General features: G+C 44.8%; 3 protein-coding genes and 1 long non-coding RNA gene across 7 annotated transcripts; 3 read left to right on the top strand and 1 right to left on the bottom strand.

The window, feature by feature from the left end:
• Positions 1-97: 97 nt before the first annotated feature.
• Positions 98-2,014, top strand: ddt (D-dopachrome tautomerase). The gene is made up of 3 exons (XM_084694145.1): positions 98-287; positions 521-696; positions 1,877-2,014. The coding sequence occupies exons 1-3, from the start codon at positions 180-182 to the stop codon at positions 1,947-1,949; spliced, it is 357 nt and encodes a 118-aa protein (XP_084550271.1). The 5' UTR covers positions 98-179; the 3' UTR covers positions 1,950-2,014.
• Positions 2,015-2,281: 267 nt separating this feature from the next.
• LOC146220182 (apoptosis-associated speck-like protein containing a CARD) lies at positions 2,282-4,163 on the bottom strand. Of its 2 annotated transcripts, none has more exons than XM_084694144.1 (3): positions 4,036-4,163; positions 3,507-3,774; positions 2,282-2,706 (listed from the first exon to the last, which is right to left on the bottom strand). In XM_084694144.1, exons 2-3 carry the CDS (start codon positions 3,763-3,765, stop codon positions 2,399-2,401), a joined length of 567 nt encoding a protein of 188 aa, XP_084550270.1. In that variant the 5' UTR covers positions 3,766-3,774; positions 4,036-4,163; the 3' UTR covers positions 2,282-2,398. The 2 variants fall into 2 exon arrangements, with proteins under 2 accessions (XP_084550270.1, XP_084550269.1); XM_084694143.1 differs by having other exon boundaries at positions 3,911-4,151.
• Positions 4,164-6,074: 1,911 nt separating this feature from the next.
• p2rx4a (purinergic receptor P2X, ligand-gated ion channel, 4a) lies at positions 6,075-13,929 on the top strand. Of its 2 annotated transcripts, XM_084693735.1 has the most exons (12): positions 6,088-6,413; positions 6,491-6,638; positions 7,162-7,233; positions 7,659-7,731; positions 7,897-7,993; positions 8,077-8,157; positions 8,634-8,775; positions 9,366-9,502; positions 9,762-9,855; positions 12,696-12,761; positions 13,348-13,443; positions 13,617-13,929. In XM_084693735.1, exons 1-12 carry the CDS (start codon positions 6,265-6,267, stop codon positions 13,635-13,637), a joined length of 1,176 nt encoding a protein of 391 aa, XP_084549861.1. In that variant the 5' UTR covers positions 6,088-6,264; the 3' UTR covers positions 13,638-13,929. The 2 variants fall into 2 exon arrangements, with proteins under 2 accessions (XP_084549862.1, XP_084549861.1); XM_084693736.1 differs by lacking the exons at positions 13,348-13,443; positions 13,617-13,929 and adding an exon at positions 10,032-10,064 and having other exon boundaries at positions 6,075-6,413.
• Positions 13,930-18,242: 4,313 nt separating this feature from the next.
• Positions 18,243-20,131, top strand: LOC146220180 (uncharacterized). Of its 2 annotated transcripts, none has more exons than XR_014750904.1 (4): positions 18,243-18,439; positions 18,624-18,684; positions 18,788-18,838; positions 19,267-20,131. It is a non-coding gene; the product is annotated as an uncharacterized LOC146220180 (long non-coding RNA). The 2 variants fall into 2 exon arrangements; XR_014750903.1 differs by having other exon boundaries at positions 18,624-18,693.
• Positions 20,132-23,277: the final 3,146 nt, after the last annotated feature.

The raw sequence follows: 23,277 nt of genomic DNA, 5'->3' as shown, positions 1-23,277 counted from the left end.
CCTGCGATGCAGATTGTCCAATCAGAGGTCGAGAGGGATTGGCGTTCCTCTGTTCACCAATAAGCATGCGAGGGTTCCAATCGCTTTCCGGGGCATTGTAAAAACCGCTAGTTTTGCTGACCTTTTCCAGATTTCACACTGTTCCTCCCACCAGACGCTTCTGAATCCAGACCAGAACCATGCCCTTCATAGATTTAGAAAGCAACTTACCTGCGAGCAAGTTCTCGGAGGACTTCTTGAAGAAACTATGTTCAATGACAGCTGCCGCTTTAGGAAAACCGGAAGATGTGAGTATTTCTACAGATTGGAATGATTGTTACTCTTGACAGCAGTCTAAAAAGAGTCTTGCCTATTATCCCCTTACACCTATAAAAGTTTTATTTGCCATGTCTTCCAATTTTAAATGTCTTTACTCTACAATGTTAATCGAGTTGGATAGATACAGCGCGTCAAAGTTGCAAAAAGGTTTTCGGAGTGTTGTTGGACAGAGGTTGTAACTGCAGTGTGTTGTGTTTTTCAGAGAATGATGTTGGTGGTGAAACCTGGACTGCCAATGCTCATTGCTGGATCTTGCTCCCCGTGCGTGGTACTGTCCGTCTCCGCCATCGGTGTCACAGACACGGCCGAGAAGAACAAGGACCACAGCGCCAAAATCTTTCAGTTCCTAACGGGAGAACTAGGACTTGGAGAGGACAGGTTAGTACGTTGTCTAATATCGTGCTTATGTTGCATTCTTCATAAACGGGTACGGCTGTTAATTCAATGAACATTTTACATTGAAAGTTTTCTCACTTAGAATGATGTAGTTCTCTCTGTCAGATGTCTTTCTAACTTAGAACTATGCATTTAACTATGCAGTAAAATGTCAAATGAATGCTGAGTGTACAGCTATGTGTGTGTCCTGTATATTGAGCACTTGTAGCTCCCTTGTTGAGTATGAAATCTGTGATTTGCCAAATTACAGCATCACTCCCCACCAGCAATAATTTCTTTCTTGCTAAGTTTTAAGAAAATAAACCCATTATTTAGGTCTTTGTCCTGTCCCATCCATGTTGATAGTACTTAAAGTTGTTACCTTTGGGAGTTTTCCACCCCTCTGCAACTGTAATAGTAGTCTTCTGTTGGTTCACCATCTTTGTTGAGATCATCAACAACATCAACAGATGATTTTCCTAAGAAGGGTGTGGGTTGTTATCCCTCACCTGGGCATTTCCTACCCAGCGGCATCATGGGAACATTACCCAGTCTGAGTGTTCCTACCCAGCGGCATCATGGGAACATTACCCAGTCTGAGTGTTCCTACCCAGCGGCATCATGGGAACATTACCCAGTCTGAGTGTTCCTACCCAGCGGCATCATGGGAACATTACCCAGTCTGAGTGTTCCTACCCAGCGGCATCATGGGAACATTACCCAGTCTGAGTGTTCCTACCCAGCGGCATCATGGGAACATTACCCAGTCTGAGTGTTCCTACCCAGCGGCATCATGGGAAGATTACCCAGTCTGAGTGTTCCTACCCAGCGGCATCATGGGAACATTACCCAGTCTGAGTGTTCCTACCCAGCGGCATCATGGGAAGATTAGCCGGCATGTCCTGATAAAGAAACTTTAGAGGGCACGTTTTAGATCTGTGTGTGCAGCAGCTCCTTAAGCACAACCAGCAGGGCACAGTGAATTAAAATGACTTATAGCCTTATACATGTTCTTATAGAAATTTTATATGGCCCTATATATTCCTCACCATTTGCCCTTGCCTGTTCACCCTGACCCTGTCTGCAGCCTGCCACACTCTTTCACAAGGGGAATTATTGTCTCAATATTATTGTTATTGTCTCACTCAGAATGGTAAAATGTATCTGTACTTCCATCCTCCAGGATTGTGATCAGGTTCTATGCGTTGGAGCCTCATCAAGTTGGAAAGAAAGGAACCGTGATGAGCTTCCTGTAGACGTTGCAACAGCTTCAACAGTGTCAGTGGGAAGGAAACTGAACTGAATTAAACTACTAAATCAACTTGTTTTGTCACTAAGAGATTTCTTCAATTAGTTTTCACATGAACCATGGCAACTGTGTTAGATTTTTGATCTAGATCATTTAACCATCAACTGAATTGATGATCATTTGATGTAGCTTAATGTTGTCTATTTTTGGGATGAAACAACTTAATATATGTTGTATATTTGTTCAATATGTATGAATTGAGGAATTATTATAAATGAAATGCAGAGTTTGAAGGAATGATACTGGTCATGCGTGAAGTACAGGTACATAAAAGAACAGTTCTTTGACAATAAGAAGGATGTGGTTTATTGGAATCCGATTAATCTGTTGTATAAATGATGAACCTTTCCTAAACTTTCAACCCTAACCTCGGTATGCAGAAGCACATGTTCCCTCCTAGGATGTCTTCTCCAGATCTTCTACCAGGTAAGGGTCGGATGTTTTTAGAACCTGGTAGAACTCATCCTGGGCTTTGTTTCCCTTCCTGGAGATCTTGGTCAGGAGAACCTGGTTCTTTTTGGCTGAGGTGGATTGGTTTTCAATTTCCTCTCTCTCCTCCTCATCCAGAATATTCTTGGCTTCCAGACCCCTCAGCAGGGGTCCCCGGCTGTTGATCCTGGTCTCCAGCGCTGCTTTGTGTGTCTTAAGGAAATCTCGTCCAGAGGGCTGTGGAAGAGGTCCTGGGTTCAGGGAAGGGGCTGCAGCTAGGGTCACCACAGAGAAACATACATGTAGGCATCACCATGTCATAAAAAATCTAATGCTTCACACAATATGGCATATTGCAGGTTACACAGTAATTTTAGAGTAAAATGTACTCTTGTTGCAAAGTTATTAAAGGCTATTCTATATTTTGGGTTTATAAACACTACGAAAATTATATATTCCCTGAATTTACACTCGTTTCATATTATATATTTCACTGAAGTATGTAAATACATCAAATTTGCAGAGGTGTCAAGTTAGTAACTTTAGTAGAAATGTTGGGTATCTATAGGCCTACTTTACTGGAGTAATTATTTTTCAGCCGACTTTCTACTTCTACTCCTTACATTTCCACGCAATTATCTGTTCTTTCCACCTTACATTAAAAAAAGAAATCCTCATTACTCCATTTTCAGTTCGGCTTGTTTTCTTTCCGGCTTGTCATCGTTCAAAAAAATAACAAAACAGATAAACCGCGCCATCAGGAGTGAATTTGATTGTGGTTGGATGAGAAGTAAGTAAGTAAACCCATTACAGCTATTGACACCTCTGTAAATTAGTAATGGCGGCTGAATCGAAACTTGAGCAACATTAGTTGGGTTGGTGCTGTTTTACTCCCACACTAGGCGAGTCAGGTAATAAATCATTTTAACAAAAAAAAAAAGTGTAGTTACATAACTTTTTTCACTCTCAGTGTTGCTGACAAGTTAAGAAACCACGTGAGCTACAAAGACAGAAAATAAAAAGTGACTCTAAAGGGAAAACTGAGCCGTCAGCTTTTCCGTAATTGTAATGTTACCTCCTTGAGCCTTTCGAAGTTTCTCAGCAAGATTGATATGCTTCATCCTCTCCAGGATGAGAAGGGTGATTTGTACCGACCCCTCGTGTGTGTAGTGCTGCTCCATTATATCCACCACGTCTGTCCTGCCCGCAGTTTCTAGCTGGCTCACTGGGATGGCGGGAAATCCCTCCATACCATTTTTCAGATGCCACTTGAATGTTTTCAGATTATCTGAGGTAAACTCTTCTAAGATATTCAGCAAGGTCTCACTGGCCATTGTTGAGTTCTAAACAAAACATAAAACGGCTTTGTCACCAATAGTTTATTTGAATGCTCATTATGTAGGCTATTGGATATATTTTAGTTAGTGTTAACGTATGCGATTGCACACAACTGAAAGCGAACAATACAAATATGCTTACCGTAGCCTACAACGTCTTTAGGTGACACCACCAATGCTTACACTTTCTGTGAGTCGTTACAGCCCATCAGGAAGTCCACTGTCTGGGCGTGTATGTGTGAGGAAGAGAGGAGAGATTAGGCCTACCTCTTGTCTTTTTCTGCATACTGTCTCGACGCAACCACGAAATAGTTTGATGTTTCTAAATACATTTACTGCACTGTACTGTATAGGCTACTGCTATTGTAGTTGAGATAGTTTTATCGTTGCACCGTGCATGAGATGTAATTATTCTGCACTGTGTTGCCTGATAAATACAGACCGTTCCTTGACTGACCATCGAAATACTGTTAATTTATTTCTGATCCTTGATTTCCTGCTATTTACTAAATTATTATTTTGCTTTTGGTACACGGTAAATGAAACAAAAAATGACCTTACCCTAAAATGTAAATATGTCAATTCAAAGTAGCTAAATGGGCGTATTGCAGAAAGGTTGCTGTTGGCTTTATTCTATTCCTGTCCAGGTGTTGAGGTGCATTTTACATGTTCATCCAACCCCACATCTGAATCTCCCCCTGGAGGAAAACTGTGCGTGTGTTTGTGTGTGTGTGTGTGTGTGTGTGTGGTTTAGGCTACTTCAATTACACTCCTTCAGTGATGGATAGGGTTAACCCTAACCCAACGGCCGGTCATTCTTCCGCTGTGATTGGTGAGACAGGAACGTTTCATGTAGATCACAGATCCTGTGTGTCCAGCCTGTAGGCTCCGGGGTGGATGTGTTTGAGGGGCGTGCGAGGCTGAGAGCATGGCGAGACCGATTGAGAGAGGAGGTCGGGGCAGAGCTGTTCGATGAGGCCCACCAAGACATCCTAGCTGCCAAGGACATGATCAAGACGTTGGACGCCAGCAAGATGCAGGGCTTCAGACCCAAGATCCTCAGATTATTTTTCTGAAGGATTATGGTAGAAAGAGGAACACAACATTATACAGTATAAAACAACCATAATCCATTGTAAGAAAAAAATACCTGATTGTCATTTTATTTCAAGTAAACTGTATACTATTCACTTGCTTTTCTTCAAGCTCTCTGTCCCCTATCCCTAGCCTCTGAATGGCCTGGTCACATGACCTTACCTGTCCCCTATCCCTATAGCCTCTGAATGGCCTGGTCACATGACCCTACCTGTCCCCTATCCCTAGCCTCTGAATGGCCTGGTCACATGACCCTCCCTGTCCCCTATCCCTAGCCTCTGAATGGCCTGGTCACATGACCCACCCTGTTGTGTTCATCACTCCCAGCTGTTGATCACTGAGGGTTGTGTTTGGTTAGGATTGAGGGATGGGTCATGTGACTTGTTGGCAGGAAATGATGTTTTCTCATGGGAGATAAAGGGATTTGCTAAGGGTAAGATCTAGCTTTAGGTCAAAAATTGTGTTGAAATCCTTACATATAGGTCAAATAGGTGAAATATGAACATGTTTGCAATTCATGCCTTCTCCATTCTGCTAGATAAAAACTGTCTTCTTTTTTTTTATCTAGGACTGTAACGGTGTTTTGTTGGTAACTTCAATAAAGTTCCTTTCCTGCTTTCCTGTTGTGTTATTTACGTCAATATATAACTGATAGTAGACATTAAAGAGAAACCGCATGCAATCCCACGCTTAGTGAATCATAAATGCATGTTTTACACCTGGATTCAGAGCGGTTGCACAACTTTAGTGAAGTAAATTGTATTATGAAGGGACGCTTGCACAAAGTTGAACAGGGCTGCGTTTCCCGAAAGCGTCGTATAGGCCTATGATTGTAGAATCCATCGTACGACGAATCTTAGTTTTCCCAAAGCCATCGTGGCTGAAATTTCTACGAATTTTCAAGAGAAAATTCGTATAAAGTAGGTAGATTAGCCTACTCCTTACGAGCATTTTCGGGAAACGCACGTAAGAAATATTGATGGTTTCGTTTTTTGCTCGATTGTTGTTACGATCTATCGTTAGAGGGAAACGTAGCCCTGGGTTGTTCGGGAACTGGATGGTGTCCCTTTGATAACTTTCTTTCGTCCTGCTGCCACCTACAGGTAACTTAGGTGTAGCCTACATGAGTGATCAGTTGTGGTCAATCATGTCAATTTACTTCTGACAAACAGTATGTTGTCTTAGAATGAGTTTAAAACTACTAGGGCCTATTTATGGCCCGTAGGCCTACTTACTAATGAGTTCATGATAAAGCGCTGACCAGCCTATGCGGAAGAAGGGTTTTTTGGAAGGAAGTGAATAAAATGCTACAGGTTAATTAGTGTCAACAGCGTGACCAGCAGGAGACAGCCACTGCGGAGAGCTCTCAAAACAAAACTACAGCCCAGTTAGGACGCTAATATGACAACGAACAAAAGTTCGACATTTTGCGCATCCGTTTGTCACTGTTTTTTTGAGTATTCAACGCCGCAAATTCTCGTCATCAGGAGCACCAAAGTTGGGACCCTCAATAGAATTATTCAAGCTCTGGTTCTGGCATACGTGATCGGGTATGTCTACCGCTCCCCAGAATCAGTTGAAGGCTGATGTTTTATTTCGAATGAACTTATCCTCGACACCTGTGCAGGTATGTCTGCGTCCTCAAGAAAGGATACCAGGATACCGACGGCGTCCTGAGCTCTGTCACGACCAAGGTGAAGGGGGTTGCCGTGACCAACACGTCTGATCTGGGACTGCGTGTCTGGGACGTGGCGGACTACATAATTCCGCCGCAGGTACCAGTAGGAAGGGTAGAATATAAGGTACAGGGCTGGTCTGTACGGTCTTTATGATAACCCCCCGATCTCAATGCTGGTCCTTTCAGTGGCGCATTATGGACATAGGCTAGAGGAAACACTTGAATTCAGTGTGTTTCACCGCGTGTTTCATTGCGTGTATCACTGTTTTGGGCCAGTTCCTTATGTAGCCTAACCCTCCTACTGAAAACACATGGAGCCACATGTTTACCTGAAACAGTATACTGAAAACACATGGAGCCACATGTTTACCTGAAACGGTATACTGAAAACACATGGAGCCACATGTTTACCTGAAACAGTATTCTCTATTCACCTGCACTGCCCATGAGGACAAATGGTCTACGTAATATCCAATTGACATTGACTGCAAATATAATAAATACATTAACAGGGAGAGTTACTCTCCTGTTACACTACTGTAGTGGTCATGATATTAATCTCTTACAGGTTACCAGTAGCAGAGTGTGTCAGCATTTTTTGGTTTGGTGTTTCATTGCAGGAAGAAAGTTCCTTCTTTGTGCTCACCAACCTGATCATGACTTTGAATCAAACTCAGTCTCACTGTCCAGAGGTAAGGTCAAATAATTATCAGCAAGCACCACGGATTAACAATAATGACTAATATAATAGAGATGTCAGGTTTTAGGTCCTGTCCCTGAATTTGCGAAGACATAACACAATAACAAGTACAAATCCAAAGTGAAAACCTCCATGCAGTACCTGAAAGTGAACATTCATTTCCACATTCTATCCTACAGTGCCATTTATAGTTTTAGTTCACTTACATATAGTTCTAGTAAGAGACCCACAACATTGTTTGATGTCGTAAGACACCCACAACATTGTTTGATGTTGCATGTAAGAAATGTTTTTGCTGCACTGTATTATTATTATTATTATGTGATATTTGTTGATGCAGTTGCTGTATTGCAGTATTATCATCTTCTGCTGTAATTTCTATATGCATTAAATGTTTATGATATTTTGCCCTCTGAGCTGCCGAATGTTGGGTTTGACTGCGTCACTGACTCAGACTGCAAGGCTGGTCTCGGCAACACCAGAGGCGACGGTAAAAATCCACCATCAGTCCATGTTTAGGAAATAGGTTTTTGAGCAGAGCATTTATAGTTAGACCCTTACAATGTTATTTGGGGAGATATTTTTGTAGATTGCATTGTTACTGTTAGATATGTTGCTGTTTGTTATTAATCATGTAAAGAAACGCCTGTCTCAGGGGTCCAGACAGGCAGGTGTGTGAAGTGGTCGAGTGTGGCTAGGACCTGCGAGGTCCTGGCCTGGTGTCCTCTGGAGGGGGACATGGAGCCGCCTGAGTAAGGGTTTATATTCTTCGTTCCAAATGTTAAGTTGGTGTAATTAAGTTCTAATTTGTTTTCAACCTTGGTTGTTCCCTCAGCCCTCCAATGCTGGCAGGTGCAGAGAACTTCACCGTCCTCATTAAGAACAGCATCCGCTATCCCATGTTCAACTTCAATAAGTGAGTTTAACAAGTGACAACATCAAGCTCCAGTTACTTGGTTTGAGCTGGATACATGGTGGTGCACTCAGGATTCGTGTCAAAAACTTCTCACTCTCATTAACACTCTTTTTACTACAGTACTCCTAACCCCAACCCTTTTACTACAGTACTCCTAACCCTTTTACTACAGTAGTGAGTGCTCATAACATTTCCAATTCAAGGTCCTTTTGTTAGGTGTGGGGTCCTTTTTCTCCTGGACTATAACCTGCAAAACAAGGTCAACAAGTTAACCATCACCTGTTATGTTAATTATCTTTTAGTAGCTGCTGCAGAAGTCAACCTGAACACGCTACCTTAACACTGCTGTGAGAATGTTGGTGTGGTGCATATTCTTTCAGAAGGCATTGATGAAACCACTGAAAAATGACAGTGTAGTTTGATTCTGAGTCTGAACACATTGTCTGAGTTGTCTCCTGTCCTTGTTTTTCTGGCAGAAGGAATATCTTGCCACACGTGAACAAGACCTACCTGCAGCACTGTGTGTTCAACCGAGTCACAGACCCAGACTGCCCCATCTTCAGGCTCAGAGACATGACCACGGAGGCTGGGGAGGACTTCCAGAGCATGGCTGTTCATGTAAGCACCTGCTCCCCACCACGTCCACCATGATCACATGTACTACGTCAGATATGGTTACTTTGGTTTGCTTTGTTGAAGCACTCAGTTTGACGGTGCATACTTCCCCCTACAGCCCAGATTGCTGAAGCCTTCTATTTATGTTGTTCACTGTCCCACTTTAACTTTTCCATTCATGTCAAAAACAATACCAAAATAGCATCCAGCCATCAAGGACAGTTTGCCTGTTTCCCACCACCCTGCTGTTACTGCCTCTGCTGTTACTGCCCCTGCCGTGATTGCCCCTGCCCCTGCTGTGACTGCTCTTGCTGTGACAGCCCCTGCTGTGATTGGCCCTGCCCCTGCTGTTACTGCCCCTGCTGTTACTGCTCCTGCTGTGATTGCCCCTGCCCCTGCTGTGACTGCCCCTGCTGTGACTGCCCCTGCTGTGACTGCCCCTGCTGTTACTGCTCCTGCTGTGATTGCCACTGCCCCTGCTGTGACTGCCCCTGCTGTGACTGCCCCTGCTGTGATTGCCCCTGCCCCTGCTGTTACTGCCCCTGCTGTGATTGCCCCTGCCCCTGCTGTTACTGCTCCTGCTGTGTCCTCAGGGGGGCATCATGGGAGTGCAGATCAGCTGGTTCTGTGATCTGGACTTGCCAGCGAGCTGGTGCGTGCCCAAGTACACCTTCCGTCGTCTGGACAACAAGGACCCAGAGAACAATGTGGCACCTGGATACAACTTCAGGTGTGGTGAGGCGTGTTTACAGGCTGAGCCTAGTATACAACTGACAACAGATTAAGAATCTTGGGTTCAAATCCACCCCCTTCATAGTGGTAGGGATTTGGATTAAAGCGTATGTTGAATTAATTTGTTATTGTTGTTATTATTAGTGTCTTCATGAAATCATTTTCTGCACACAGAATGGTATCTGTTCACCTGCCCACAGCAGAAAGTACAGAGGGTCACCTGTTTAGTTTGCATTCAAATCTTGCTTTTCCCACAGATTTGCAAAGTACTACAAGAATATTAATAACAAGGAGACAAGAACACTAATCAAAGGATTTGGAATCCGCTTTGATGTGATGGTGTTTGGTCAGGTGATGGTGATTGGTGTGAGGGTGTTTGATGTGAGGGTGTTTGGTCAGGTGATGGTGATTGGTGTGAGGGTGTTTGATGTGATGGTGTTTGGTGTGAGGGTGTTTGGTCAGATGAGGGTGTGGATGTTTTTCATTTGTTGTTTTCTTCTCCCATTGGTTCCCAATGCTGCCTTCAGTATTGCCAGTAAACTACAGGCCTACATGTTAGGGTTAGTAAGTCAGTAAACTACAGGTCTACATGTGTTAAGGCCATTGCACACTGAGTCAGAAATTTGTGTCAGAAATGTTTGCACGTTAGAAAATAAATACGACCTTGCGCTATGTCAATCGGGCTTACACACTGCCTCTGAAACCTTCGTCCATCAAAAAAAAAATCGAATCGGGTAAAATCTTTCAGCATTTTTGGCATCCATAGCCAACTTTTTGATAGCCTGGTCCTAACCAGACCCTCGTACATTTAATTTGTACAGAGGGTCTGGGATCGCTCCATTGACAAACGTTAACTTCCTTGAAGGCGGGTCCTCTGAAGTTTAAAACTATTGGATCTGCCCAGAGCCACTCTGATTTGCCATAACCAATCGCAAGCGTTCGCCTTAACCAACTCCTTCACCACTACTGTAACGAAGCTAGCTGCCGTAGCTGGAAAATCAAACTTTTACCGAACCCCGTGGGGAGGAGGGCCACAACATCATGGCCACCAACAAAACTCAGCAAGGAGTGTTCTTGCTCCGGCTTTAACCTATGGATATTCAGCAGCGTTGCCACAACTGCAGAATAGTTTCGCTCGCATCTTTCATTAACGTCATCGTTCTCAGCCACTCCCTCTGTTCGCTGATTGGACCTACAAAACTTTTTTTTCTAGAAACCGACTTCAGAGCCGAGCTCCCAGACCTATTACTGAGCAAAATCCAAATTGAGCAGAAGTACGTTGGAGGGCAGAGCCAGGCTAGCATTTTGATAGTTTTTTTTGACAATTCAGAGGCACCAAATGTTGAGGCTGACGATTGCGAAAAAACGCATACGAAAATTTCTGACTCGGTGTGCTATGGCCTTCAGTAAACTACAGGTCTACATGTGTTGGGGTTAGTAGGTCAGTAAACTACAGGTCTACATGTGTTGGGGTTAGTAGGTCAGTAAACTACAGGTCTACATGTGTCGGGGTTAGTAGGTCAGTAAACTACAGGTCTACATGTGTTGGGGTTAGTAGGTCAGTAAACTACAGGTCTACATGTGTTGGGGTTAGTAGGTCAGTAAACTACAGGTCTACATGTGTCGGGGTTAGTAGGTCAGTAAACTACAGGTCTACATGTGTCGGGGTTAGTAGGTCAGTAAACTACAGGTCTACATGTGTCGGGGTTAGTAGGTCAGTAAACCACAGGTCTACATGTGTTGGGGTTAGTAGGTCAGTAAACTACAGGTCTACATGTGTCGGGGTTAGTAGGTCAGTAAACTACAGGTCTACATGTGTTGGGGTTAGTAGGTCAGTAAACTACAGGCCTACATGTTAGGGTTAGTAAGTCAGTAAACTACAGGTCTACATGTGTTAAGGCCATTGCACACTGAGTCAGAAATTTGTGTCAGAAATGTTTGCACGTTAGAAAATAAATACGACCTTGCGCTATGTCAATCGGGCTTACACACTGCCTCTGAAACCTTCGTCCATCAAAAAAAAAATCGAATCGGGTAAAATCTTTCAGCATTTTTGGCATCCATAGCCAACTTTTTGATAGCCTGGTCCTAACCAGACCCTCGTACATTTAATTTGTACAGAGGGTCTGGGATCGCTCCATTGACAAACGTTAACTTCCTTGAAGGCGGGTCCTCTGAAGTTTAAAACTATTGGATCTGCCCAGAGCCACTCTGATTTGCCATAACCAATCGCAAGCGTTCGCCTTAACCAACTCCTTCACCACTACTGTAACGAAGCTAGCTGCCGTAGCTGGAAAATCAAACTTTTACCGAACCCCGTGGGGAGGAGGGCCACAACATCATGGCCACCAACAAAACTCAGCAAGGAGTGTTCTTGCTCCGGCTTTAACCTATGGATATTCAGCAGCGTTGCCACAACTGCAGAATAGTTTCGCTCGCATCTTTCATTAACGTCATCGTTCTCAGCCACTCCCTCTGTTCGCTGATTGGACCTACAAAACTTTTTTTTCTAGAAACCGACTTCAGAGCCGAGCTCCCAGACCTATTACTGAGCAAAATCCAAATTGAGCAGAAGTACGTTGGAGGGCAGAGCCAGGCTAGCATTTTGATAGTTTTTTTTGACAATTCAGAGGCACCAAATGTTGAGGCTGACGATTGCGAAAAAACGCATACGAAAATTTCTGACTCGGTGTGCTATGGCCTTCAGTAAACTACAGGTCTACATGTGTTGGGGTTAGTAGGTCAGTAAACTACAGGTCTACATGTGTTGGGGTTAGTAGGTCAGTAAACTACAGGTCTACATGTGTCGGGGTTAGTAGGTCAGTAAACTACAGGTCTACATGTGTTGGGGTTAGTAGGTCAGTAAACTACAGGTCTACATGTGTTGGGGTTAGTAGGTCAGTAAACTACAGGTCTACATGTGTCGGGGTTAGTAGGTCAGTAAACTACAGGTCTACATGTGTCGGGGTTAGTAGGTCAGTAAACTACAGGTCTACATGTGTCGGGGTTAGTAGGTCAGTAAACCACAGGTCTACATGTGTTGGGGTTAGTAGGTCAGTAAACTACAGGTCTACATGTGTCGGGGTTAGTAGGTCAGTAAACTACAGGTCTACATGTGTTGGGGTTAGTAGGTCAGTAAACTACAGGTCTACATGTTATGTCTTAAAATTCGGTAACTGCTCCTGCTTCAGGCTGGGAAATTCAACATAATTCCAACACTGCTGAACATCGGTGCTGGCCTGGCACTTCTGGGGTTGGTGAGTGAGGCTCGCCCAGTGTCATCTCCTCTAGGATAATAAACTCATAACGTTCCCCTTAATTCACATCTTTTTGTTTTGGTTCTGTGATAATCAGGGGTCGGATCCATAAAGCGCATTGAGAAAAGTGGTGATTAAAGTCCAAACCTGACTTGAAGGAACTAAACAAATTAGTTGGGGCTTAAGCGGTTCAATAAAAGCCCATTCTAGTTCACGCAGTCAGACTAATTCAAGTCAGATTCATGTAGTCAAGATATTTGGGGGTACATTCTGTTCTTAAATAGCCCAAAGGGTAGAACATGGATCAAATTGATAACCATAAAACCATGTTCACAGCCGTGTAAAATATCCCTGACCGCACTGCCCCAAACAAAGTTAGTTTAGCAGCATGTGTTGACTCGTGACTGAGTTTGAACCATGTTGAATTTGCTTTGAACAGAATCATTTAGCAGACGCTCTTATCCAGAGCAACTCACAGTAAGATCAACTGAAATTGAGTCATTTCATAAAAACGCTTTATGAAACAGGCCCCTGGTGTCACTAAGGTGTCTTGATCAATCTCTCCCTCCCTCTCTGTCTCTCTCAGGTAACTGTGGTTTGTGACTTCATCGTCCTGACATGTATGACGAAACGAAATCTCTACAAGGAAAATAAATATTCATATGTAGATGACTTTGAATTGGTGAGTAATTGTATTTAAGAGATTTTAGCAAAATTTCAGTTTTACAGATTTATTTGAACTAATTTACATTAATTATATAAATGGCTTTCAGATCATCAGTTTCAACAAGTTAGAGTTGTCACAAGTCTTTCTGCAGGTGGCTCATTGACGTTAACGCACGCTTCCTCTTGCAGCTTCCAGATGGAACGCCATGAGTGCCCACTGGGGATGGTTACTACTACACATTCTGAACACATTCTGAACATTTTTCTTCAGAATAATGGATTCATTCAATTGTAAACAGACATGTTTGAGTGAAATAAATGCCTGGAGGCAAAATCTGGACATTAACAAATGTTGGTAATGTTTTTAGACTGTCAGCCCCTCTACCTCCTCACTACAAACCTCCTGAAAGCGTCCATTAACTTGATTTACTATAAGAAATACTGAGCCTGTACAGGTACAGCACCAGCCTTCAGTCAACATGATCACTGCTGTTATTGATATCATTCTTGCCATTATCATGAAGGTTGGTGGTGGTTGCATGATTTTAACTCTAGATTTCAGGAAAAAATTAAAACATTTAACAACCAAAAACCCCAGTCACTGAATCTAACATTGATGTTCAATCAATGTAATTTGTTAATGAACTTGGTGTCATACAACTGAAGAATTATATATTTAAAATATTTCAGAATTCTTCAGTTTTATGACACCAAGTTCATTAACTATTATATCTTTACAATGACACCTGCAATCTTAAGACAAAATCATTCAAATAGATGCTCAGAAGTGCATACGCTGCTGGTGACCTCGCTGCCCCTGGGTCGTGAACTCACTGCCCTCCAGCAGGCTGCAGGCGTCGTTCCCGGGGTCCCCATCATGGAAGCTGCTGATAAGGACAAGGTCCCCGTTCAGATGGACCGCCCAGAGTGCGCCGCTCAGATGGCGTCTGCAGAACCTCCAGTAGGAGAACACCACGCCCACCAGTACCGCTACTACGACGACAGTTACCAAGCTGAAGGCTACCACAACAACGTTGAGCTGTGGCCAGGACGCCACTTTTGTGGCGTTTGTAAGCAGAACAGGGGCGCTGGGCTCCAGAGGCCCAGAGAGGGAGGCCTTTGTTATAGGTCTGGACGGTCCCGGCACCACAGGGTCACCTGGGGGAGCTGGGGGCGGTGGGGGGCTAAGTCCCTGGGCTGCGGGGCCTGGCACCACAGGGTCACCTGGGGGAGCTGGGGGCGGTGGGGGGCTAAGTCCCTGGGCTGCGGGGCCTGGCACCACAGGGTCACTTGGGGGTAGTGGGGGGCTAAGTCCCTGGGCTGCAGGGCCTGGCACCACAGGGCAGGGGCAGGGGGCACAGCCCTTGGGGGCGGTGGGGGGCTAAGTCCCTGGGCTGCAGGGCCTGGCACCACAGGGTCACCTGGGGGTGCTGGGGGCAGTGGGGGGCTCGGTCTCTGGGCTGGGGGGCTATTTCCAAGGGCAGGAGAGGCTAGGTCAGATGGAACAACAGGTTCAATAAAGTTAGATTACAGGAACATCACACTTTTTAGTAGCAGAGCTGCAGTAAAAAATCAAGTCAAAGTATTGAGAAACTCCTTTTAGTGCATCCTCTTACCCTACAGCTCTGCCCCCCACCCAACCCCCACCATCACCCTTCCAGGTACGCTCACCTGCAGGGGTGCAGCTGTTGGTGATGGCGTTCCCCTCGTAGCCCTCAGCACAGTGCTCGCAGTTTCGGCCCGCGGTGTTGTCACCCCAGCTAAGGCAGTAGCCGGCCTCTGGCTGGCAGCGAGGTGGCGCCCCCTGGGGGAGGGAGTGTCCACTGCAGTTGCAGGGTAAGCATATGCTGTCTGAGTTGTAGAAACCGTCTCTGCACTGGTCACAGTGGGGGCCTCGGTACCCCATCTTACACTGGTCACACACTGGGCGTCTGCTGGAGTCTGCAGTCAAGACAGGTGATGGGGGGAGGAAGTTCAAACTAAAGTAACAAGCCTAGTTTAAAAATGTAAGTACAAAGTTCAGATATTTGTGTAAAAAATGTAAGGAGTGAAAGTAAAAAGTTGTATAATAAATTGTGGAGTAAAGTACTGAAAAATCTACTTCAGTTCAGTAAGTATTTGTACTTGGTTACTTCCCATCCCTGGTTATAACTATGTTCTGCTATCAGGGTTAGGAGTAGTAGACCCAGCAGAGTACTAGATTCTGTACCTATTTCCTGTACCTAACACTTATTTCCTATTTATCCCAGTAAAACTCAGGCACTGGGGCATTTTCGCTGTAGTAAGTATAACCTGCATTTTTCTATATTCAGCACAACACACTTGTGTTGCTACAGCCAAGCCTTGTACATCATGTCAGCTATGATGCTGTTTCCCGTTAGCTTCCTGGTTGCTGCTGATGCCACAGCGTGTCGAGGGATAGAGCGCGATGCACTGATTAATGGCCTGGGCTAAGGACTGAGGCTGGGGTTGTGGGCTGGGGGCTAGGGCTAAGGACTGGGGTTGGGGCTAGGGGCTGGTGCTCGGGCTAAGGACTGAGGCTGGGGTTGGGGCTGGGGGCTAGGGCTAAGGACTGGGGTTGGGTCTAGGGACTGGTGCTCGGGCTAAGGGCTGGGGTTGGGGCTGGGGGCTAGGGCTAAGGACTGAGGCTGGGGTTGTGGGCTGGGGGCTAGGGCTAAGGACTGGGGTTGGGGCTAGGGACTGGTGCTCGGGCTAAGGACTGAGGCTGGGGTTGGGGCTGGGGCTAAGGACTGAGGCTGGGGTTGGGGCTGGGGCTAAGGACTGAGGCTGGGGCTAGGACAAGGGGCTGGGGCTAGGGACTCACCAATGTGGCAGCTTCCTGTGGAGGTGATGCTGGAGCAGGGGCAGGGGGCACAGCCCTTGGTCAAGACTGAGCCTGGCCTCGGGTAGAACCTGGACCTGCACCGCTCACAGCTGGTCCTTCAGTGTGGTCCTGGCAGTCCAAACAGACGCCTGAGAGAGAAACAGAGGACTGAACATGTAGAGCTCTGGCTATGAGTCACTGAGCGACGAGGCAGGGTGTTGCAGAGCAGAGAGGGCAGGGAGCAGGTTGGCACAGCATGAAGGCCTATAAAGAAACTGACCTAAATGAAAAAACTGTGATTGCTGATGTGATCATAAAAAGTGTAGAAGACCTAAAGGTTACATGAGACCACAGACCATTGTAAGATGTATATACAATGTTATTGAGTTACCATGTTACACTTCACGGTAATGAGTAGATTTGAGTACATGACTTTGTCGATTAGAAAATGTGGGACATACAATATTATTGTTGAACAATATGCATAACTGTCCTTATTCTAGTACCTTCTGATCTAAGCTCCTCTGTACAGAGTATACATGTGTTGGATGAGGCTGGGTGGCTGAAGTTAGTTCAACTACATTACGACGAACATAATGCATAGTAACAATGTAAAAAATAACGCACTCGGTAGCATGTTTGGTCAGCAATGGTCAAATGCGTTTTATTTGCGACCGCATAACTGTACTGAAGGATTATCTCCACTAGAGGGCGATCCTAATGAAGGAATGCTGACAGAATCCTCTGGGACTGGGCCAGCGTTCCTTATCTTTTCTCGATGACGGCACTCTTTAAAAGTAGGCTTCTCTCGGGTCACCTCAGTCAGAAAAGAAAAGTTCTCTGCGTCCTAGCCTACACTCTGTGTCCTAGCCTACACTCTGCGTCCTAGCCTACCCTCTGCGTCCTAGCCTACACTCTGCGTCCTAGCCTACACTCTGTGTCCTAGCCTAAACTCTGCGTCCTAGCCTACACTCTGCGTCCTAGCCAACACAAACACACCTTAAGTGCTTAATGAGAGAGAGGGAAGGACAGCTGACAGAATATGATAGGAAACCTGAGCCTTTTGTCGAGACTGCCGAAACTAAAATGAAATGTTTAATCCTTTTTTTTAAATCCTTTTTATCATTTTATCCTTTTATCCTTTCTGGCACTATGCACTTTACTGTGTACTGGACCTTTGACTTTTTAAAGTTATTCTGTGAGGCCTTCATTTGTACTTTGTTATTTTATTCTTGAATAATGCAATAATAATTATGTTATGTCCACTGTACTGTCCTGTCTGCAGTGTTGATTGTATCTGTCTCAAGCTCTTGGTGCAAAACAAATTCCCCTCGGGGCAATAAAGGTTTCATTCATTCAAAAGGAAACTATTTAAATTGTCTATTTGACTAAAGACTAATTAGGAACACATAATATAAATGTTCTTATTATACTTGTCCTGCATGCTGTGTGCAGGCCTGCCCAAGCTTGCGGCTGGAAGCAGCTTGAAGTGGCTCGAGACGCTGGAAAGACCCCAGGCCCTTCTGGTCCGGTCTGCGCATGAGCAGCCTATTGTAATTCTTCATATCACCTGTGTGCTAGTATAAATTAATTAATACAAATCCAATATACATAAAATCCTATTTTAAATTATTACACGATTAAACCAGAGCTTACGGAACACCTCAATTAAAGGGGAAGCCCGGGTCGGTACAGTCTAATATTAGCCACATTGCATACAAAAATAATTATTAAGAACAAAACAAAAACGAGGTTTGGGGTTGTGAAACACGGCCAAACGTGTGAGTGCACAACATTGAAAGGCTATAGGCCTAAGCTACAGATCTTTTATGCACTTTTGAAAATAGGGATTCTAAGACTTAATCTTTATTCATATCCAGTTGCAGATCTTTATGACCGTCATTCATACGGGCACTACAACCCCTGGAGTGCGTAGGCGGCAACGTCAATATAAAGGGAATGATAAATGAATTTAGCGTCAGTGCAAAATTTCGAAGCTGCTATTGCCGAAATGTACAATCAAAACACTGACGGGTTTGCGGGAGAAACTGTGATTGTTCTACCGCCACATTATCAAAAAGTGAAGCGCCAGGAGATGTGTTTGCGTCTTGTCACACTGCTATTTCTGATGAGCTGTGCCGCTGCTTATTTCCTGACCCTTCATGTCAGAAGTGATCCATCTGCAAATGTAAGTCCATTTATGAGTGTTGGGAATTTCAAGGCAATGTGGAAGACCTGTTCAACAGGCTTAATGGATAATAGTGATACAATGCAGTGAAATACATGTAGTAGGCCTGTACGCGCAGTGCAGAAAGCAGAGCAGCGGGCAGAAAGCGTCTAAATTACTTCTTCACTTTGTGTTGAACTTCTAGCCTGTTTTGCAACACACTGCAGGCAGCTCCCAGCAGCAAGTTTCCTCAAGTCAACTATGCAGTAAGGACAGTATGTTACATCCAGCTCTTAATGCATACTGCAATAACTTCAGAAAGCGTGACCATTGCTGTCACTGAAGTTCCGTTTTTTTTCTCAAATTCAGCAGGTGGTACCCTGGCTTCCGTACCGACAAAGCCAAATGCGCTTGTCACACGTAAGTCAAGACGTTTGAGTAATGTCCTGAGTTTGTTTTTAGGACATTCATCTTGCTTTCAATTAACCTTACGGCAGGGGCTTAGGTTTGTTTTCAGTAGGACAGCTTTTTTACCTGAGAGGATGAAGCCATAATTTCTTGATAAAAAATGAGGGCGACAGATTTGCCAATTTACCATTTTCAAGAAGCGGTTGGAACATCAATACATTCTATGCACCTGCCAAATGGTGTTAATGAACTAGATGTGTTGAAAAATGTGCCAGTTTAACCAAATGATTGAAAATGCACGTGTACCACAATTATTATGTTCTGTATGTTGCTTGCTTTGTATAAAATGTAATCGTTGAACACATCATATGGGTGCATATTGGTAAGTGTCATGCAAAGTATACAGGGGTGTATCTGTTTAACACAGTTTGTCTCCTCAGGTCCTTCAAAGCGGGAGACATTGTCAGACAACAGCATTGTTCAGTGGTACTCTGAGAAAATAGGTTTAATGACACTGAAAGGGTTTACCTATGACCAGGATGCACAGGCTCTTGTGGTTCCTCAATATGGAAGTTATTACATCTACACAGGGATGAACCTGCAGCTGGCAGCCAGCACCTGCGCTAGAAATAACCAAACATTTGAGATGCATGTCCTCGCCCACCGCCCTAGTTACCCCATGGACGAAGAGTTTATGGTGGTGAGGGAGAGTATTATGGGGTGCGGGGGTCATAGAACTGTGTACCTGGGCCAGGTGATGTTGTTAGAGAAAGATGCTCTCCTGAAGGCCAAGATCATCAGTGGCAGTAATATGGTCCAGAACACCAAGGACTACTCCATATACTTTGGTGCTTATCTCATATAAATGCACATGACCATGTCTATGCCATCTGGGTGATATTGTCTGTATTGTTTCTATAACATGCAAGAATATTTAATGTTAATCTGTGAAGAATGCTTGAAGATTTAGTGATAATAAGTGTGTTATATGCTGTTATCAGGCTTTCTTTGTACCAAAGCTGAGCGTTATGGATGATTCATAGAGTAATTTCATTCAAGTATGCTTATATGAATTATGTGTAACTTCAAATTGTAATTAATACATTTTAATACATTTTAATCGTACAGATTCAATGCCCCACAATCTTATGTGGGCTATGGTAAATACTGATTTGTTTTATATTAAAACTTAATCTTGATAATATCAATCTATGACAAAGTAGAAACGACCTTCCTACCTTTGGTTAAAATGTCACATTTGACCTGTATTAATCTGTGAACGTGCAATAAATAATATGGAATGAAGATGTGTGTATGTGTGAGAGTTATCTTAGGGTTAGGGTTAGTTATCTTAGGGTTAGGGTTAGTTATCTTAGGGTTAGGGTTAGTTATCTTATCTTAGTTATCTTAGGAATCAACATTTAGACTGTTTGACCAAAAGCATGAGGACACCTGACCCTCCCTACAGCAGCTTGGACACACCCCTCTGTTGGCATAAAGTGACTCTCCCTACAGCAGCTTGGACACACTCCTCTGTTGGCATAAAGTGACCCTCCCTACAGCAGCTTGGACACACCCCTCTGTTGGCATAAAGTGACCCTCCCTACAGCAGCTTGGACACACCCCTCTGTTGGCATAAAGTGACCCTCCCCACAGCAGCTTGGTGTGTAAAGTGACTACTGTAAGTGTCGACAGTGTATAAGTCCATAATCATCAGTCCATAATCATCTCCTTAGTCTTGTTGACGTTGAGAGAAGTTATCTGCCACTCAAGAAGTGGTTAGTCCCAGGTCCACAAGCTTGGAGACAAGTCTGGAGGGGATGATGGTGTTGAATGCTGAGCTGTAGTCAATGAACAGCATCATTTGTGGCAACTATTTTGGGGAAGATCCTTTCCTCTTTCAGCTTGACTATGCTCCCACACACAAAGCGAGATCCAAAGAGAAATGTTTTGTTGAGTTTGGTGTGGGCAAGCCATCTGCATGCCAAGTCTGCTCACCTCAACACACTCTGACAGTGTGTATATGTGCAGTACATTACATTCACATTTACATTTATGCATTTTCCAAAGCGACTTCCAAGAGAGAGCTTTACAAAAAAGCATAGGTCACTGATCATAACAACGAGATAGCCCCAAACATTACGAGCAGCCAAAACATGAAGCATACATTGTGAAAAAACAAATAAGTGCCAAAGGGAAGAACCATAAGAGCATGCAATTTAACAAGCTTGGACACACCCCTCTGTTGGCATAAAGTGACCCTCCCTACAGCAGCTTGGTGTGTAAAGTGACTTCTGTAAGTGTCGACAGTGTATCAGTGTCCATATCAATGTTCATTCAGAAGCCTGATGGCCCTTGGAAAGAAACTGTAGTCCAGTCTGCGTGTGCGAGACCGAATATTTCGGTATCGCCTGCCAGGAGGCAACGGGGTAAAGAGACTGAAGAATGGGTGGTAACAGTCTTTTAGAATCCTGACAGCTTTCCTGAGGCATCGTGTGTGGTAGGTGTCCTGTAGGGCTGGGAGGTTCCTGCCGATGATGAACTCAGCAGACTGGACCACACGACGTAGGGCCTTGCGGTCCCTGTTTGTGCATCTCCCATACCACACTGTAATGCAACCAGTCAGAATGCTCTCTATAGTACATCTGTAAAAGTTAGTGAGGATGACTGAGTCCATGCCAAACTTCTTCAGTCTCCTCAAGAAGAAGAGGCATTTCCGGGCTGCTTTGACCACCTTGTCCGTGTGAGCAGAGTAGGTGAGATCATTGCTGATGTTCACCCCGAGGAACCTGAAGCAGCTGACCTTTTCCACTTCGGATCCGTTGATGTGTAGGGGTGCATGCTCGTCCTCATGCCACCTCCTATAGTCCATAATCATCTCCTTAGTCTTGTTGACGTTGAGAGAAGTTATCTGCCACTCAAGAAGTGGTTAGTCCCAGGTCCACAAGCTTGGAGACAAGTCTGGAGGGGATGATGGTGTTGAATGCTGAGCTGTAGTCAATGAACAGCATCATTTGTGGCAACTATTTTGGGGAAGATCCTTTCCTCTTTCAGCTTGACTATGCTCCCACACACAAAGCGAGATCCAAAGAGAAATGTTTTGTTGAGTTTGGTGTGGGCAAGCCATCTGCATGCCAAGTCTGCTCACCTCAACACACTCTGACAGTGTGTATATGTGCAGTACATTACATTCACATTTACATTTATGCATTTTCCAAAGCGACTTCCAAGAGAGAGCTTTACAAAAGTGCATAGGTCACTGATCATAACAACGAGATAGCCCCAAACATTACGAGCAGCCAAAACATGAAGCATATACATCAGCGGAGGGAGATGAGGAGCGGGTTAACATGGGAGCGTCTGGGTAGATTGTAGATCAAACGGGCCCCCGCATTCTGAACCCTCTGGAGAGGGCGGGTTGAGTATGCTGGGAGACCAGTTGCAGACCAGTTGCATTAGTCCAACGTGGAGAGGGCAAGTGCTTGGACTAGCACTTCCGGATGTTGTAGAGGGTGAATCTACACGACCAGGAGACCGCAGCAATGTGGGCTGTAAGGGAGAGCTTGTCATCCATGGTCACCCCGAGGTTCCTGGCAGAGGATGAAGGGGTCACCGTCGCCAATCCCAGGGTGATTAAGAGCTCATAGGAGGTGGAGGGTTTGGCCAGGAAGATGAGGAGTTCTGTTTTCCCCGGATCAGTCAGGGGGAACGACAGGTACAGCTGCGTGTCATCAGCGTAGCAGTGGTAGGGGAACCCATGGGAGGTGATGATTGGTCCAAGCGAGGTGGTGTACAGGGAGAAGAAGAGGGGTCCAAGGACGCAGCCCTGTGGGACATCAGTGGAGAGCTGGCAGGGGCCTGACACTTTGCCTCCCCAGGAGACCTGATAGGATCTTCCTGACAGGTAGGATGAGATCCACTGAAGTGCAGTGCCAGTGATGCCCATCTCAGAAAGTCTGGCGAGCAGGATTTGATGGTTAACCGTGTCAAATGCTGCAGAAAGGTCCAGCAGAATGATGACGGATGACGTTGAAGCCACTCTGGTAGACTGGAGGGCAGTGGTGACTGACAGAAGGGCAGTTTCCATGGAGTAGCCAGTCTTGAAGCCCAATTGGTTGGGGTCAAGCAGGTTGTTCTGAGAAAGTTTTACAGTTAGTTAGAGGTTACAGTAGAGGTGTGTATGGTTAGTAGAGGTGTCTGTATGGTCAGTAGAGGTATCTGTATGGTCAGTAGAGGTCTGTATGGTCAGTAGAGGTGTGTGTATGGTCAGTAAAGGTGTGTATGGTCAGTAGAGGTGTGTATGGTCAGTAGAGGTGTGTGTATGGTCAGTAGAGGTGTCTGTATGGTCAGTAGAGGTGTGTGTATGGTCAGTAGAGGTGTGTATGGTCAGTAGAGGTGTCTGTATGGTCAGTAGAGGTGTGTGTATGGTCAGTAGAGGTGTCTGTATGGTC

This window comes from Hypomesus nipponensis, chromosome 27 (genome assembly GCF_054491055.1).
Source record: "Hypomesus nipponensis isolate SF chromosome 27, ASM5449105v1, whole genome shotgun sequence".
Taxonomy (NCBI): Eukaryota; Metazoa; Chordata; class Actinopteri; order Osmeriformes; family Osmeridae; genus Hypomesus; species Hypomesus nipponensis.
This window is presented reverse-complemented; position numbering and strand designations above follow the sequence as displayed.

What these genes read in the sequence shown, in the direction of transcription:
- ddt (XM_084694145.1), top strand. Translation starts at nt 180, where the DNA reads ATGCCCTTCATAGATTTAGAAAGCAACTTACCTGCGAGCAAGTTCTCG. An exon ending in CTTTAGGAAAACCGGAAGAT is followed by an intron (nt 288 to 520) that starts GTGAGTATTTCT and finishes TGTGTTTTTCAG; the next exon opens with AGAATGATGTTGGTGGTGAA. An exon ending in CTAGGACTTGGAGAGGACAG is followed by an intron (nt 697 to 1,876) that starts GTTAGTACGTTG and finishes TCCATCCTCCAG; the next exon opens with GATTGTGATCAGGTTCTATG.
- LOC146220182 (XM_084694144.1), bottom strand. Translation starts at nt 3,765, where the DNA reads ATGGCCAGTGAGACCTTGCTGAATATCTTAGAAGAGTTTACCTCAGAT. An exon ending in ACTTCGAAAGGCTCAAGGAG is followed by an intron (nt 2,707 to 3,506) that starts GTAACATTACAA and finishes TGGTGACCCTAG; the next exon opens with CTGCAGCCCCTTCCCTGAAC.
- p2rx4a (XM_084693735.1), top strand. Translation starts at nt 6,265, where the DNA reads ATGACAACGAACAAAAGTTCGACATTTTGCGCATCCGTTTGTCACTGT. An exon ending in GGGGACATGGAGCCGCCTGA is followed by an intron (nt 7,994 to 8,076) that starts GTAAGGGTTTAT and finishes TTGTTCCCTCAG; the next exon opens with CCCTCCAATGCTGGCAGGTG. An exon ending in TCCAGAGCATGGCTGTTCAT is followed by an intron (nt 8,776 to 9,365) that starts GTAAGCACCTGC and finishes CTGTGTCCTCAG; the next exon opens with GGGGGCATCATGGGAGTGCA.